This window comes from Amblyomma mixtum, chromosome 2, assembly GCF_055824585.1.
Source record: "Amblyomma mixtum isolate Tamu chromosome 2, ASM5582458v1, whole genome shotgun sequence".
NCBI lineage: Eukaryota > Metazoa > Arthropoda > Arachnida > Ixodida > Ixodidae > Amblyomma > Amblyomma mixtum.
In genome coordinates, this window is record NC_143013.1 from 22005263 (window position 1) to 22016448 (window position 11186).

The following is an 11186-nucleotide window of genomic DNA, read 5'->3' on the forward strand; positions in this document are numbered from 1 at the left end:
AACGCAGGAAATGCTTCAAAGAAGCAATTCATATCAATCTATATAAAAAAGTGCTATTGACAGTTAGTCTCGTTGTTTTCCTGCGCTTGTCTATTAAAAGCGTCGATAAATCATGGCTGCATGCAGTCCCCGTTATACATACCAATAGGCCATGCCGTGGCACTGCTTCCAGAAGCTGGTACGTGCGCCCCGAACAACTCTGATATCATTTTAAGTGAAGATAAAAATGACACGCACCATGAAGAAAAAAAAAAACGAAGGTAGAGAGAGAAAGGCCTGGCATTAGAGTCTTCCATTGTGCACTCCCTGGCCCCCCTCAGCCATTTTACCATTTTATGGAGAACAGAACTGGCAAAGCTTACAAAGTACGAAAAGAGCTATATAGCGGCCCTTTCTAAACACAAGGTAGAGGACAGCACTATCGTTTAGCTACAGTGGACATTCGTTTTAATTTTTCCGCACTTAAAAACAGGGGAGCAACTTTTATGAGCAATCAAGACATTTATGGAGTAGTACTCGTCGGCACGCGCATCGTTCTGGCCCCGCGGCGTGCCGATCGTGCCAGCGATCGTGCCGGCTGAGACGATGTTCGCCTCAGTTTGCCGAGAATGGGAACTGAAAGCTTTTCAGGCTTCATGAAGTGCGTCCCCTTAACCACTGATGGCGGTAAATAAAAAAATACCGAGCGTTTATTTTGACGAACGTAGCAAACACAGCTCCATCAGAGCTCCTTAATAGAAGACATCCGCCAGAAAGAACAAAAGATAAATTAACCGTCAATGGACAGGTTCAACAGTACGAACTGTACGGATAATCAATCAAGATGCAAGAGCCAGTAGTTTTCGAGATATGTTTTGGTCTCTCTGTGTGAACCATCAGAATTAAGAGCCTGCCTGTAAATCATGCTTCACCTCACAATTTACCTGCTTGAGGAAAAACTACCTCAAAAAAAGTGATGGAACCTGCAGTCTTCCTGTAAATCATGCTTCACCGCACACTTAAGCTTCTTGAGGGAAAGCTACATTAAAAAAAAAAAACTATGAAACCGTGTCTGGTTGGTAATAAATAACGCTTCACTGCTAACACTGCCTTCTTAAGAATAAGCTACCTCAAGCAAAAAAATAAAAAATGTGAAGCCGGACATCCCGCTATATAGGGATGAAAAATCCGCGATATACGCTGAACAGACAGACGCCGCCTAGTCCATGGACGCGTGGACACCAGTACTAAGTAGGCATTCACGAAAACACGGCACGTGGCACACTTGTGCTCCAAGCCAAACACGTATTCTGCTTGCAGTCCCCGTTTGTAGTGCCACAAGCGAAATGAAGTGCTGCAGTGTATTAGCCCGGTTTATCAAGGGTTTACCGAATCTACAAACTGTATACTCTTAGCCGCGAAGCGTGTCCCGTGCATTGCACGTCGTCCGTTCTCAGCGTCAACAGCCCGGGATTCCAAGAAGCCGCCTACGTCAATGGCCCAGGCCGTAATCCCTTTTTCCAAGCAAGCGCAAACAACGGAGTATTTCTGGCACGGTCAACTTATTAATGTCTACAGAAGCCAACGTATAGTAGGCCGGTGGAGCTCGTTCTTAGCTTTTCGGATGGGACGTTTACTTAAGCCGCGCGTGCTGCCGGACAGATAACTGCGCGGCTAAAATCCAGCGACGTCCACCCGAGGCACGTGGCGCCTATATAAAAGAAGCTGGGCCGGGGACTCGACGCTGTATTCGGCGCTCTCCGTTCCGGCGGCATCTCTTCCTCAGAAAAGGTAAGTGCTGCATTTCGGTGCTTCACTGCGCACGCTGAAAACCAATTGTTCTCTAAGCATGCATGCAGCAGCACGGACATGCTGAAACGCGAACGGATTGCGTAGACTTCGGTCTGTCTCTGGCGCATAATTCTGGCGATGAGCCACTGAAGCAGTATGCGCCGAGAGACGCTCTGGGCTCATTAAAGTTTTGCGCACATCTCGCCACTCCTGATTCGTCCTCGGCTCGCGCAGAACGCGCTGAAAACACGTCCCGCCCACTGCTAATGCTGCAGTACAATACTAAATGACCCAACGGTCGTCCTGCTTGCTAAAGTATAGTGTACAACTCAAAGCTGTTCTCAGCGAACCTGTGAAAACTTACACGACGATCGGCTTTGTTGAGCTTGGACAAGGCATAGAGAAGGCTATGGGCAGGCATAGCGCCAGAGAGAGAGAGATAAAGAAGCTCTATTAATGAAAGGCCGAAACGTATCTCCAAACCGTACTGCAAAACTTCGAATTATCCATGCGGTGCAACATTAAAGTTGAAGGGAACAAATGTTCGTAAGCCTTTCTATACATTCTGCATACACCGCGCGGCTCACGGATCCATGATACCGCGCAAGTAATTACGGGCCCGACCTTGGGCCCAATACACCCCAACGAAATTCCGAAACGTCATTTTTGTGCTTTTTAAAACGGTAATTCTGTTCGAGAAGTTAATGTCAAATTATTTGAAGGCATCGGGTAGGCCTTGTATGTGTGCGCCTACGCCAGTGCCGAACGCCACTGCCGAAGGAGAGTAAGTTGAACCTCGATTAATTCGAATTTGAAGGGGACCGATAATCTGTTCGAATTATGCCGAGTTCGAGTCAAAAGACCCCGTTAGTACGCTGAGACCAGCATCAGATCGAATGAATTTGAAGTTCGATGTAGGAGATTTTGAAATAACAATATTCTGTCGTAGTAAAAGGTCAGATATATGCGCCGGGCGTCCCACCTAACACTAGCAAAGATTAAAAAAAAAAAAAAGGCGAGAGTCGGGTGGCCTAATTTGCACTATTTTTTCGTTCTTCAAAGTTATTTAAGTACTAATCAGTTAGCATTAAATTTTGGCCTCAAGAATGAGGAGTGCATTCAGAAGTTTAAACAGCTGGCTGAAACTTTTGCGCCATGCAAGGAGCCGCTTACGCGGCTTTAATTAAGGGCTTTAAAAGAATGCCCGCGAAAAAGTATACCACGTGCTAGCTGCTGGCGCATATCTCTCGCCCAGGGCACACTCAAAGCCCCGTCGAGGACAACGGTCCGGAGAAAAGTCGATTTCGTTCTGCGAGACGTCTTGGGTCATTTAAGCAGTACCCCTGTCACGTAGTAGCTTTAGTACTGAGAGCTTTCTTTGCATGCTGGCAAGAAAAGCTACGTGAAAGCCTTGCCGCAAACATTTCAGCCGGTTGTGTTTCAAGGCGATCTACAACTTGGGCATTGATACTTCATTCCTGACATCAATATTAAAAAAAGTTCGCCTATTAATCTTTACTAAATTTCCAGTACGAAACAATACTACTGACTAGGCCATGCGACTCTCGACAGCACTCAACTGGTTTCACTCGCCTAGCTACAGACAATCCGACTTTTCGAAAATCTTGGTTACTGGGACACCCGGTATAGCCAAATATGCAAATCCAAAGCTGTCCTGTGGTGCAACGAAGTCACCCTGGTATGCAGTCATCCGCACGTCATTGAACTACACGTTCTTTTGTCTTAACAAATGTTTTCCCCGACTTGAGCACGTCGATGACTCAAGTCTGTCGCTCAGTCTCTTTTCGATCTTTATCGTCGTGATCGTTACAGACGAAGCCGAGCTCTGAATGCTGACGCCGGTGTGGTTCATCCTCGTGGCGATCGCCATTCCCTGCCAAGCGTACCTGGACGACCGGGTGCTCCTCGACCAGCACTGGACGGGCTTCAGTCCCACGGCCGAAGACGTGAGGCGGCGGGAGGACCTCAAGGCACTCCAAGGAGGCCGTCAGCACGCAGCACAGCTGAGTGACAACGAACCCGACAAGCGGTCGGCAGGCTTTTCCGTTCGCGACGCCGGGACCGACCAACAGATGGTACGAACTACCAGCAGGTCTTCCAGAGAACGCACCGAAGATTCGTACCTTCGGTTTCGCAAGGAAAACGTCAGAAACTTTGAAACTGCGGAGCGAAGCGTACGACGCATTCTGTCCAGCCTTGAACGGCTCAGCAGACGAGAAAGGCTCGGCAGTGTTAGGACAGATGTCAGACACACTCAAAGAACCATTCGCGTTGAGTCCCGCAGGTCGGATTTGCAAAGACAAGAGCGTGAGTCCAGGGACAGGGGGCTTGAAGGCATCCACGAAGGAGTCCACGCGGGCAGCGAACGGCAGGGAACAGCAGACGCACCGACTTGGGTGAAGGAAGATTCGAGGAGAACGGTAAGGTCAGACAGCCGCGATATGGTTCGTTCAGGTGATCGGCTGAGCCCCAGTCAGAACAGGCGCAATGCTGACGAGAGATTTGACGTTCACGGGAGGCAGACAGACAAACCCGACAGCCAGGACGATCTGCGGAGTTCGAATTCAGAACGGCACACACGATTCGATGAAACCAGGGAGAACAGTCGGAGAATAGACGCAAGGGCCGACGCACAACGTCTTGAGCGTCGTGTCGAAAAGAATCGCTTGTCAAGGTCGAACTCTCTACGTTCTACGCTTTCAAAACGTCAGGTAGACGGAAAAGACGACAGGGGTCGCTACATTCGAGACGCCATGCAGCAAAGCCACCTGATCATGGACCACTTGAACAATCTGAATGGTTTAGCGAAGAAACTATCCGGCAGGTCAACAGTAGCGACCGTAAGGAGCAAGCAGAACATCGCGCGTCATCAAATACGAAGCAGCGCACTGCTCCCATTAGAAGCTGTTGCAAGGGGAGACAGGCTGGCGAGGACGTCCTTCAACAAAGGCGATGAAGCAAGGGCATCTTCTCGGGCTCCAGGCGAGGAGAGCACTCAAACAATAAGAGTGTCGACCATTAGAAACGGTATCATCGAGGACGACAAAGAAGTGAGGCGCGATCTAAGGCACAGCGAACGCGCGCAGGCAAGGACGAGAGATATTCGTACTTCACTCCAAAGCAGCAGGAATCGCGAAGCCAGGCGATCTGCCGCGGACGAGCGGTACGCCATTGATACCATCGACCGGAGGCGCATCAGGACAGCCCGATCTTTGACTGGACAGACGTTGGCGAACGTATGGGACAAGCGGCACGCAAACACACAGGATAGATATCTTGGACGAACGCAGTTCCGAGAAGACAAAGAAAGTAGGCGCGAGAGCCAGCACGAGCGCGATTCCAGAACACGTGGCAGTAGGAATGAAGAACGGGACAGCGACCGAAACCGTGATGTTCAGGACAGGAGAAGCCTGTCTAGTTCGGTACGCCACGATGATGCGCGAACCATCAGCACGCTGCGAGCGAGAGTTGACGCCAGTCACAGAATACCTGATCGGCAGGACACGAGGGACACGTCAATTCAAGTATACAACGCCAGACAGCTAACTCGCACCAGCGACGCTGCCTTGTCGCAATCGGCTGAGAACCGACACCGGTTGTCTAGACTGGTGGATTCTCGCGAACGGGCTGCAAGTCCAAGTGGGAGACGCCTTGTTCGTGAGCAAGGTTTCATTACACGAGACAGGGTACCAGGTGATGACGTCGGGCGATATTTATACCTGGCTTCCCGGCGCACCGAGAACCGCCGCGAGCGTTGCGGTGAATCTCGCTACCAGAACATCCGCTCAACCGATTTTCGTGATAGGATGGTAGCGGACAGCAGAATGTCCGGTGACAGGCGTCGGTTATCGTACGGGGAGAGAGAGAACGCACTGAGCGTCCGCGCAGACCTCCCGCACGACGAATCGCGCGCTTCTCGAGCGAACAGGAACAGTGCCACGCTGGACAGAGCCAGGTCGACAAGAGAGAATGAGGACGCGGCAGCCAGAAATGCTTACCGTCGAAACCCAGAAGACATGAGGTCGTCTCAAGTAAGAGAACGACACGGCTTGGAAAGAAGACAAAGTGACCGGAGTGACTATGAAGACACAGCATCAAACGATCGTCGTGACATGACCATCACTCAGCTCTTTAAAACAGATTTATCGTTATCAAGGACCGGGTTCCGGAAGGCTCCTTCCGCAGAAGACTTGGGCGAAAAGCAGGTTTGTAGATTTTGAACATTACATCGCCCCTACTAGGTCTCTTCTTTTGGAGGTGTCTTGAGTGAACTTACATTTCTTCGCAAAACTGACGACGAAGGAACACAGAGCGAAACGCGCGAAAAATGGTGTACCCTGTTCCAAATAAGCACTGAAATGCAGTGAATAAGCACTGAAATAATAACTGGACGTCCGCAGGACGTCCAAAACATTCCCAGGAAGTTTAAGGGAGTTTCAGTTGCCCATTAATTGGCACCAAATTTCTTGCTTGACGTTGCTTATAAATTTATATACTTGCAAAACTGCTATAGCTGCTGAAGCGTGAAGCTGGCGCTCGTCTTCTGTTTCAGGAGGAAACAAGCTATCACTCAAAGCATCAGAAGAGTCCTCTATTTTGGGATGAATTTACACCAAGGTAAGGCACGAGGTTTGGCCACATCTAAGTTTTCCACACGCTTTCCTCAAGTAAATCTCGCATACCCGCCACGGAACCCACGCTATAGTAATAACGACAGAGTAAAACGGAACATGCTGCCTGAAATGCAGCATACACCGCGACCACGGAGGATGTAAGAGCGAGAACAAAACCATACTGCCAGGACTGCACAGCGCGAACTCTGCGATTGGCTGAAAACATTTAGGTGTTTGCACGTGATGTCAGCGGCGCCACAATTACCTGTGCACCACGCATAGCCAGCAAGCTTCCACGGTGCGGGTAGAAGAGTTTTAGCACGCAGCGATCATAACCGCATCTCTTCAACGTGCGCGCCGACACGTACAGTCGGGGACAAAAGTCTCCGGACCACGTGTTCCTCAAACGGGTCTTATAGCTCTACTATCAGACAGCGGCTGGAGACCGCACTTGTGGAGATGAAAGAACAAAAATTTAGCCTTTACCTCCACAAGTGTGGTCTCCAGCCGCCGTCCAATAGCAGAACTATCGGCTTCGTTAGAGGAACACGTGGTCCGGAGACTTTTATCCCCGACTGTACACGCAGGCACGCACCGCAAGTTTGGGGCATTACAGGACCAGGAGTGCTTGCCGCGAATACAGCCTCATGGGCGCTTGACCAAAGCTTACGTCGATCAAAGGGCTGCGTGCATTGCACACGGCATTTCATTTTACGCGAAAAAAATATAAGTAGCGATATCAGGGTCGCCACGCGATCTGCGCCGATACAGAGAGAGAAAGAGAATGTGTATTGAGGAAAGTAAATTTGCCTGGCGCATGGAACTGTTCACCGAGCTATGTGTATCACCGCAACCGTGCGAGGCAGAAGTAGGGGAGGTGAGGATTAAAAGAATGAGATGGAAAGACGCGATTGGAAAAGGGGAGCGCAGCACGTGTGGCTAGCCGATGAAAAGATTGGTGGAGAGGAGGACGAGGAAAAGCGGTGTGTGAGGGAAGCCACAGAGGTCTCGATAAGATCTGGAAAGGAGACCACCCGAGAGATGGGGGGAGAGCGCGACGGGAGGAATCGGTGATGCGAGGCCCAAAGGACGCGCCGCCCGGACTACCCGAGAGCCGAACGAAAGGAACCACAGGTAACGAGCTCCTGGAGAGCTAGAATTTTGGCCTGGTGAAGCGGACGATGAGGCAGGAATTGGCGAGAAACTAGTGCAAACTCCGGAAGGCATGGATGTTGGCCAAAGGCGGATTTATGGGTCACTCTTGGAGGAGGAGGTCCCGTTTGAACCTGGAAGTTTATCGTCCAAAAAATGTGGATAAGCATTCCTTTCCCATGTAAAGAGTTTTGCCTGGGGGAGAATCCGCCCCTGCAGATGGAGAGCCGCGTGGAAAAAGGACGCGTATTCCTCCGCGTAGCAGGGCAGCCACCAATGCAATGGTATGGGATGCAAGCTCAGAGCATTCCAGTAGAAGGTATCGGAGCTGTATACTAATCTTCGGTATTTTCCTATGCCGTCATCCCAGTATGTTTCACCCTTCCTTTTACTTTTACAGCGCTATAGTTAAGCGTCTTCACCCTCGAGAGTCCGGTGTTGGGGCAGAGCGCGTGCGCCAAAGGAAGAAGAGCAATAATTAAAGAAGAGCGCAGGAAGAAGAGGCGGCAGGAACTCGAAATATTCTTTTTTTAATCAGTAAAGGAGGAACAGGAACAAAAGGTGGCAAGTAGTGTGTATGCGGTATAGGCGTTGTAGCGGAGGGCGACGTAGAGTGAGCGATGCAGCGGCGCAGATAGGGCACACCGGAGCAGACAGCAGCGCAGACGCGTGGATAGAGGGCGCCGCAGCAGCAGCGACGGAGCGGCACATGCAGAGGACACCGCCAAGCACAAATATAACACACGCATTGACGCGGTAGACAGTACCGGGGCGTCGACGTGGAGTCGAGTCGCGCAGTGGCATGAACAGAGCGGAACGGCGGCGTAGGGAAGCCCGTGCACGTGACGCGGCGCGTAAGCCAGGGGCAAGGGCGCGGGAACGTCGACGAACCGAAAGTTGTGGTGGGACCGTCGCAACACACTATATGCATTCGCAAAGCAAGCCACAGCGCAAAACGTGAACTGCTAGCAATGACCAACTATACATTACCTCAGGTGTAATCGCTTCAAGTTTTCTCTCCTCTAGAGTACAGCCACACCGTAAGCGGTCAATGACAAACGCCGTTAACGACATGCACGCGACATTGGGATGGCGGAACAAAATTGTGTGGCAACATACACAGAAATACGCTCGCCGTTCCAACTATTCCTTAACCAGCGTCTCATGCGAGCTTTTCCGTGTTTCAGCCATTTCAGGAGTGACAGCAGCCTGTTCCGGACGGTGCTGACCGTTGGCATGGTTGCCTGGATGACCATGTCGCCATCAAGGAAGATCATGGACTGAGCCCGGACGGAGCGCGTCCTACGTCAGCACCCACCTCCCTTCCTTTTACGCACCTCCGCTTTCCCGGGCGCTAAGAACACTCGTGGCTCTACATAGTTGGTGGTCGGCAATGCCGTGCGCAAAGCGCGATTGGTAGATATACGATCCTAAAAACAAATGGACAGAGAAACAACTCGATTTTTTGGTGTGGGCCATTTATAGATAAGCGGCTTCCAGTAAACCCACAAGACTGACGTTTACAAATGCCGTTCAAATAACGTCTGTTAGATAATGCGCGATGTTGTTACTTTCCCAATACCGTTTCTACAATTCACGCAGCGCGCCATGCCAGCGCGATCCTGTCAGTGCGTTAGGAGACCACAGACCAGCTTGAAACTTTTTGAATGCCACAATTAGCCACTGTAAGGTGTTCTCTATGCCATGTAGAGTAAAACAGCCACTCTACCCTGAATTTTACATATTCAGGTTTAAGGTTACGAGCACATGCTATATGGAGGAGCACATGCTATACGGATGTTGTAGTTTAGGTACCCTAGAGATACGCCACATGCTCCCAATTTTTCAATCAAAACCAACCAAATTTTTTATGTCCAACACAACAATACCCTTCTTTGTAAATGTGTGCACGCTATGTTTGGCACTGAGCTTTTTTAAAACTATATGACCTCGGATGAAAAAGTTGGGAACTATATAGGATTGCAGCACATATAATACTTTCACATGCCCTTTAAAAAAAAAGAGACTATCAATAGAGATGGCTGCAGGATTTGAAGCAGCTTTTTGTATTACCCTTCCTGAAGATTAGAAACCCAGCAAAGAAAGCATAACCACTGGGTGTTTTCCAGAAGACCTATGTTCTTGTTGATTTTTCATGGTGACAACTTTCCCCCTTTACTAACGGGCATGGTTCAGGGACCACAACTTGCATAGTCATGCTCGTTTTCTACAAACAAGAGGCATGGCTTGCAATAATCGTGTTCTTTGTTACATATTGCAGTATCAGACGGGTTCTTTACAGCTAATGTCAATGTTCCTTGGAGCAAGTCTCCATTACTAAACTTAACCAGCAAGCAGCAGTAAAACCTACTCTGTGTAGTGAGTGCCATTTGTGATGCAGCCATTAAAGGTGCAAGAATTTTGTAAAAAAACAATTAAACATTAACAAAAGTGGCAAATCAGCTCACACCTGATGGCCACGTGGCACCGCCGACCACTTACAAATGCTCTTTTTTATGCTTGCTTAGTCACTCCTTTCTTCACCCAAGCTTAGCCCTACAAAATAAAATGTGTCGTTGCATTGCACTGTGTGGGTGTGTGTGTTACATCAATTAGGCATAGCCAAAAACAGTCAATCCCAGATACATCAAACCCATATATCTTGAATGCTTTTCCATCGAACAGTCAAAAAATCTCCTTGGAAATCCCAAGCAAATATATAACACTATTGTATGCATTTATCAAACTCTCGGTCAGCGGAACGTTCATTCAATATATCAGTGAGGCGCAGCCCCCTGCCAGGGGAGCGAACACATTTGGCCGGGCGGAGTTGGGTCAGCTGCACAGCCTTGGACACCTGCTGGCAGTGCTAGTGCTATAAAACCACGTCTCGAGGTGAACAGGGGTCTACTTGAGGATATCCATGTTCCTCGCAACAGCCTGTCATGCAGAGAAGCCGGCATTTGAAACAGTTGTCCCGCAGAGAAGCCAACCTAACTGACTGAAGGCTAGCGGTGGCTCTTGCCTGGCGTGCAGTATGCCTGCAGCCTGTGACACGTCTCTACAAGAAGCAAGTCGCTTATGTGGGTGTATAACTTTATCTACCGCCATGTTTATTTATATATCAAAGTACTGATATGTCAACCTATTTCGCGATCTCCTTTGAATTTGATAAACCATGCATTAGTACTTCCAAGGACAGCACCACGACATTCGTGGCAGGGTGGCACATAGAAGTGCAGGAATGGGGGGGGGGGTATTACGTTGGATAGGAATGATGCCTCTGTGGCATTGCTCTTGATAAAAAATAAAATAAATGAACAAAACGCAGTGGAGAGCTGCACACGAGGGAGGAGGCCCAATGAGGGCTGCACTAACATGAAATGTCCTCACAGTCAAGAGCTTTATCAGAGCTTTTTCCTAAATGCTGAAAATAAGCAGAAAGTATAAAGGTATCATACTGCTACGCGCCCCAAGGTGAGGAAGACATAAGGATGACCACCGCACAGCTCACAGGCCACCGAGAGAGCACAGGGCAGAACAGGGCAGACAGCACACGCCACACTGACACCTTGTTCATATCGAAGTCATTCACATGTAACATTCGCATAGGCCACGTAACTGCCTACA

General features: G+C 49.5%; 1 protein-coding gene across 1 annotated transcript; it reads left to right on the forward strand.

Moving 5' to 3' along the window:
* Positions 1-1702: 1702 nt before the first annotated feature.
* Positions 1703-10142, forward strand: LOC149358654 (uncharacterized). The gene is made up of 4 exons (XM_089570805.1): positions 1703-1770; positions 3604-5996; positions 6344-6408; positions 8744-10142. The coding sequence occupies exons 2-4, from the start codon at positions 3621-3623 to the stop codon at positions 8838-8840; spliced, it is 2538 nt and encodes an 845-aa protein (XP_089426931.1). The 5' UTR covers positions 1703-1770; positions 3604-3620; the 3' UTR covers positions 8841-10142.
* The last annotated feature ends 1044 nt before the right edge of the window (positions 10143-11186 follow it).

Coding starts and splice junctions, on each gene's coding strand:
- LOC149358654 (XM_089570805.1), top strand. CDS start 3,621: ATGCTGACGCCGGTGTGGTTCATCCTCGTGGCGATCGCCATTCCCTGC. Junction 5,997..6,343: donor AAGACTTGGGCGAAAAGCAG/GTTTGTAGATTT, acceptor CTTCTGTTTCAG/GAGGAAACAAGCTATCACTC. Junction 6,409..8,743: donor TGGGATGAATTTACACCAAG/GTAAGGCACGAG, acceptor TCCGTGTTTCAG/CCATTTCAGGAGTGACAGCA.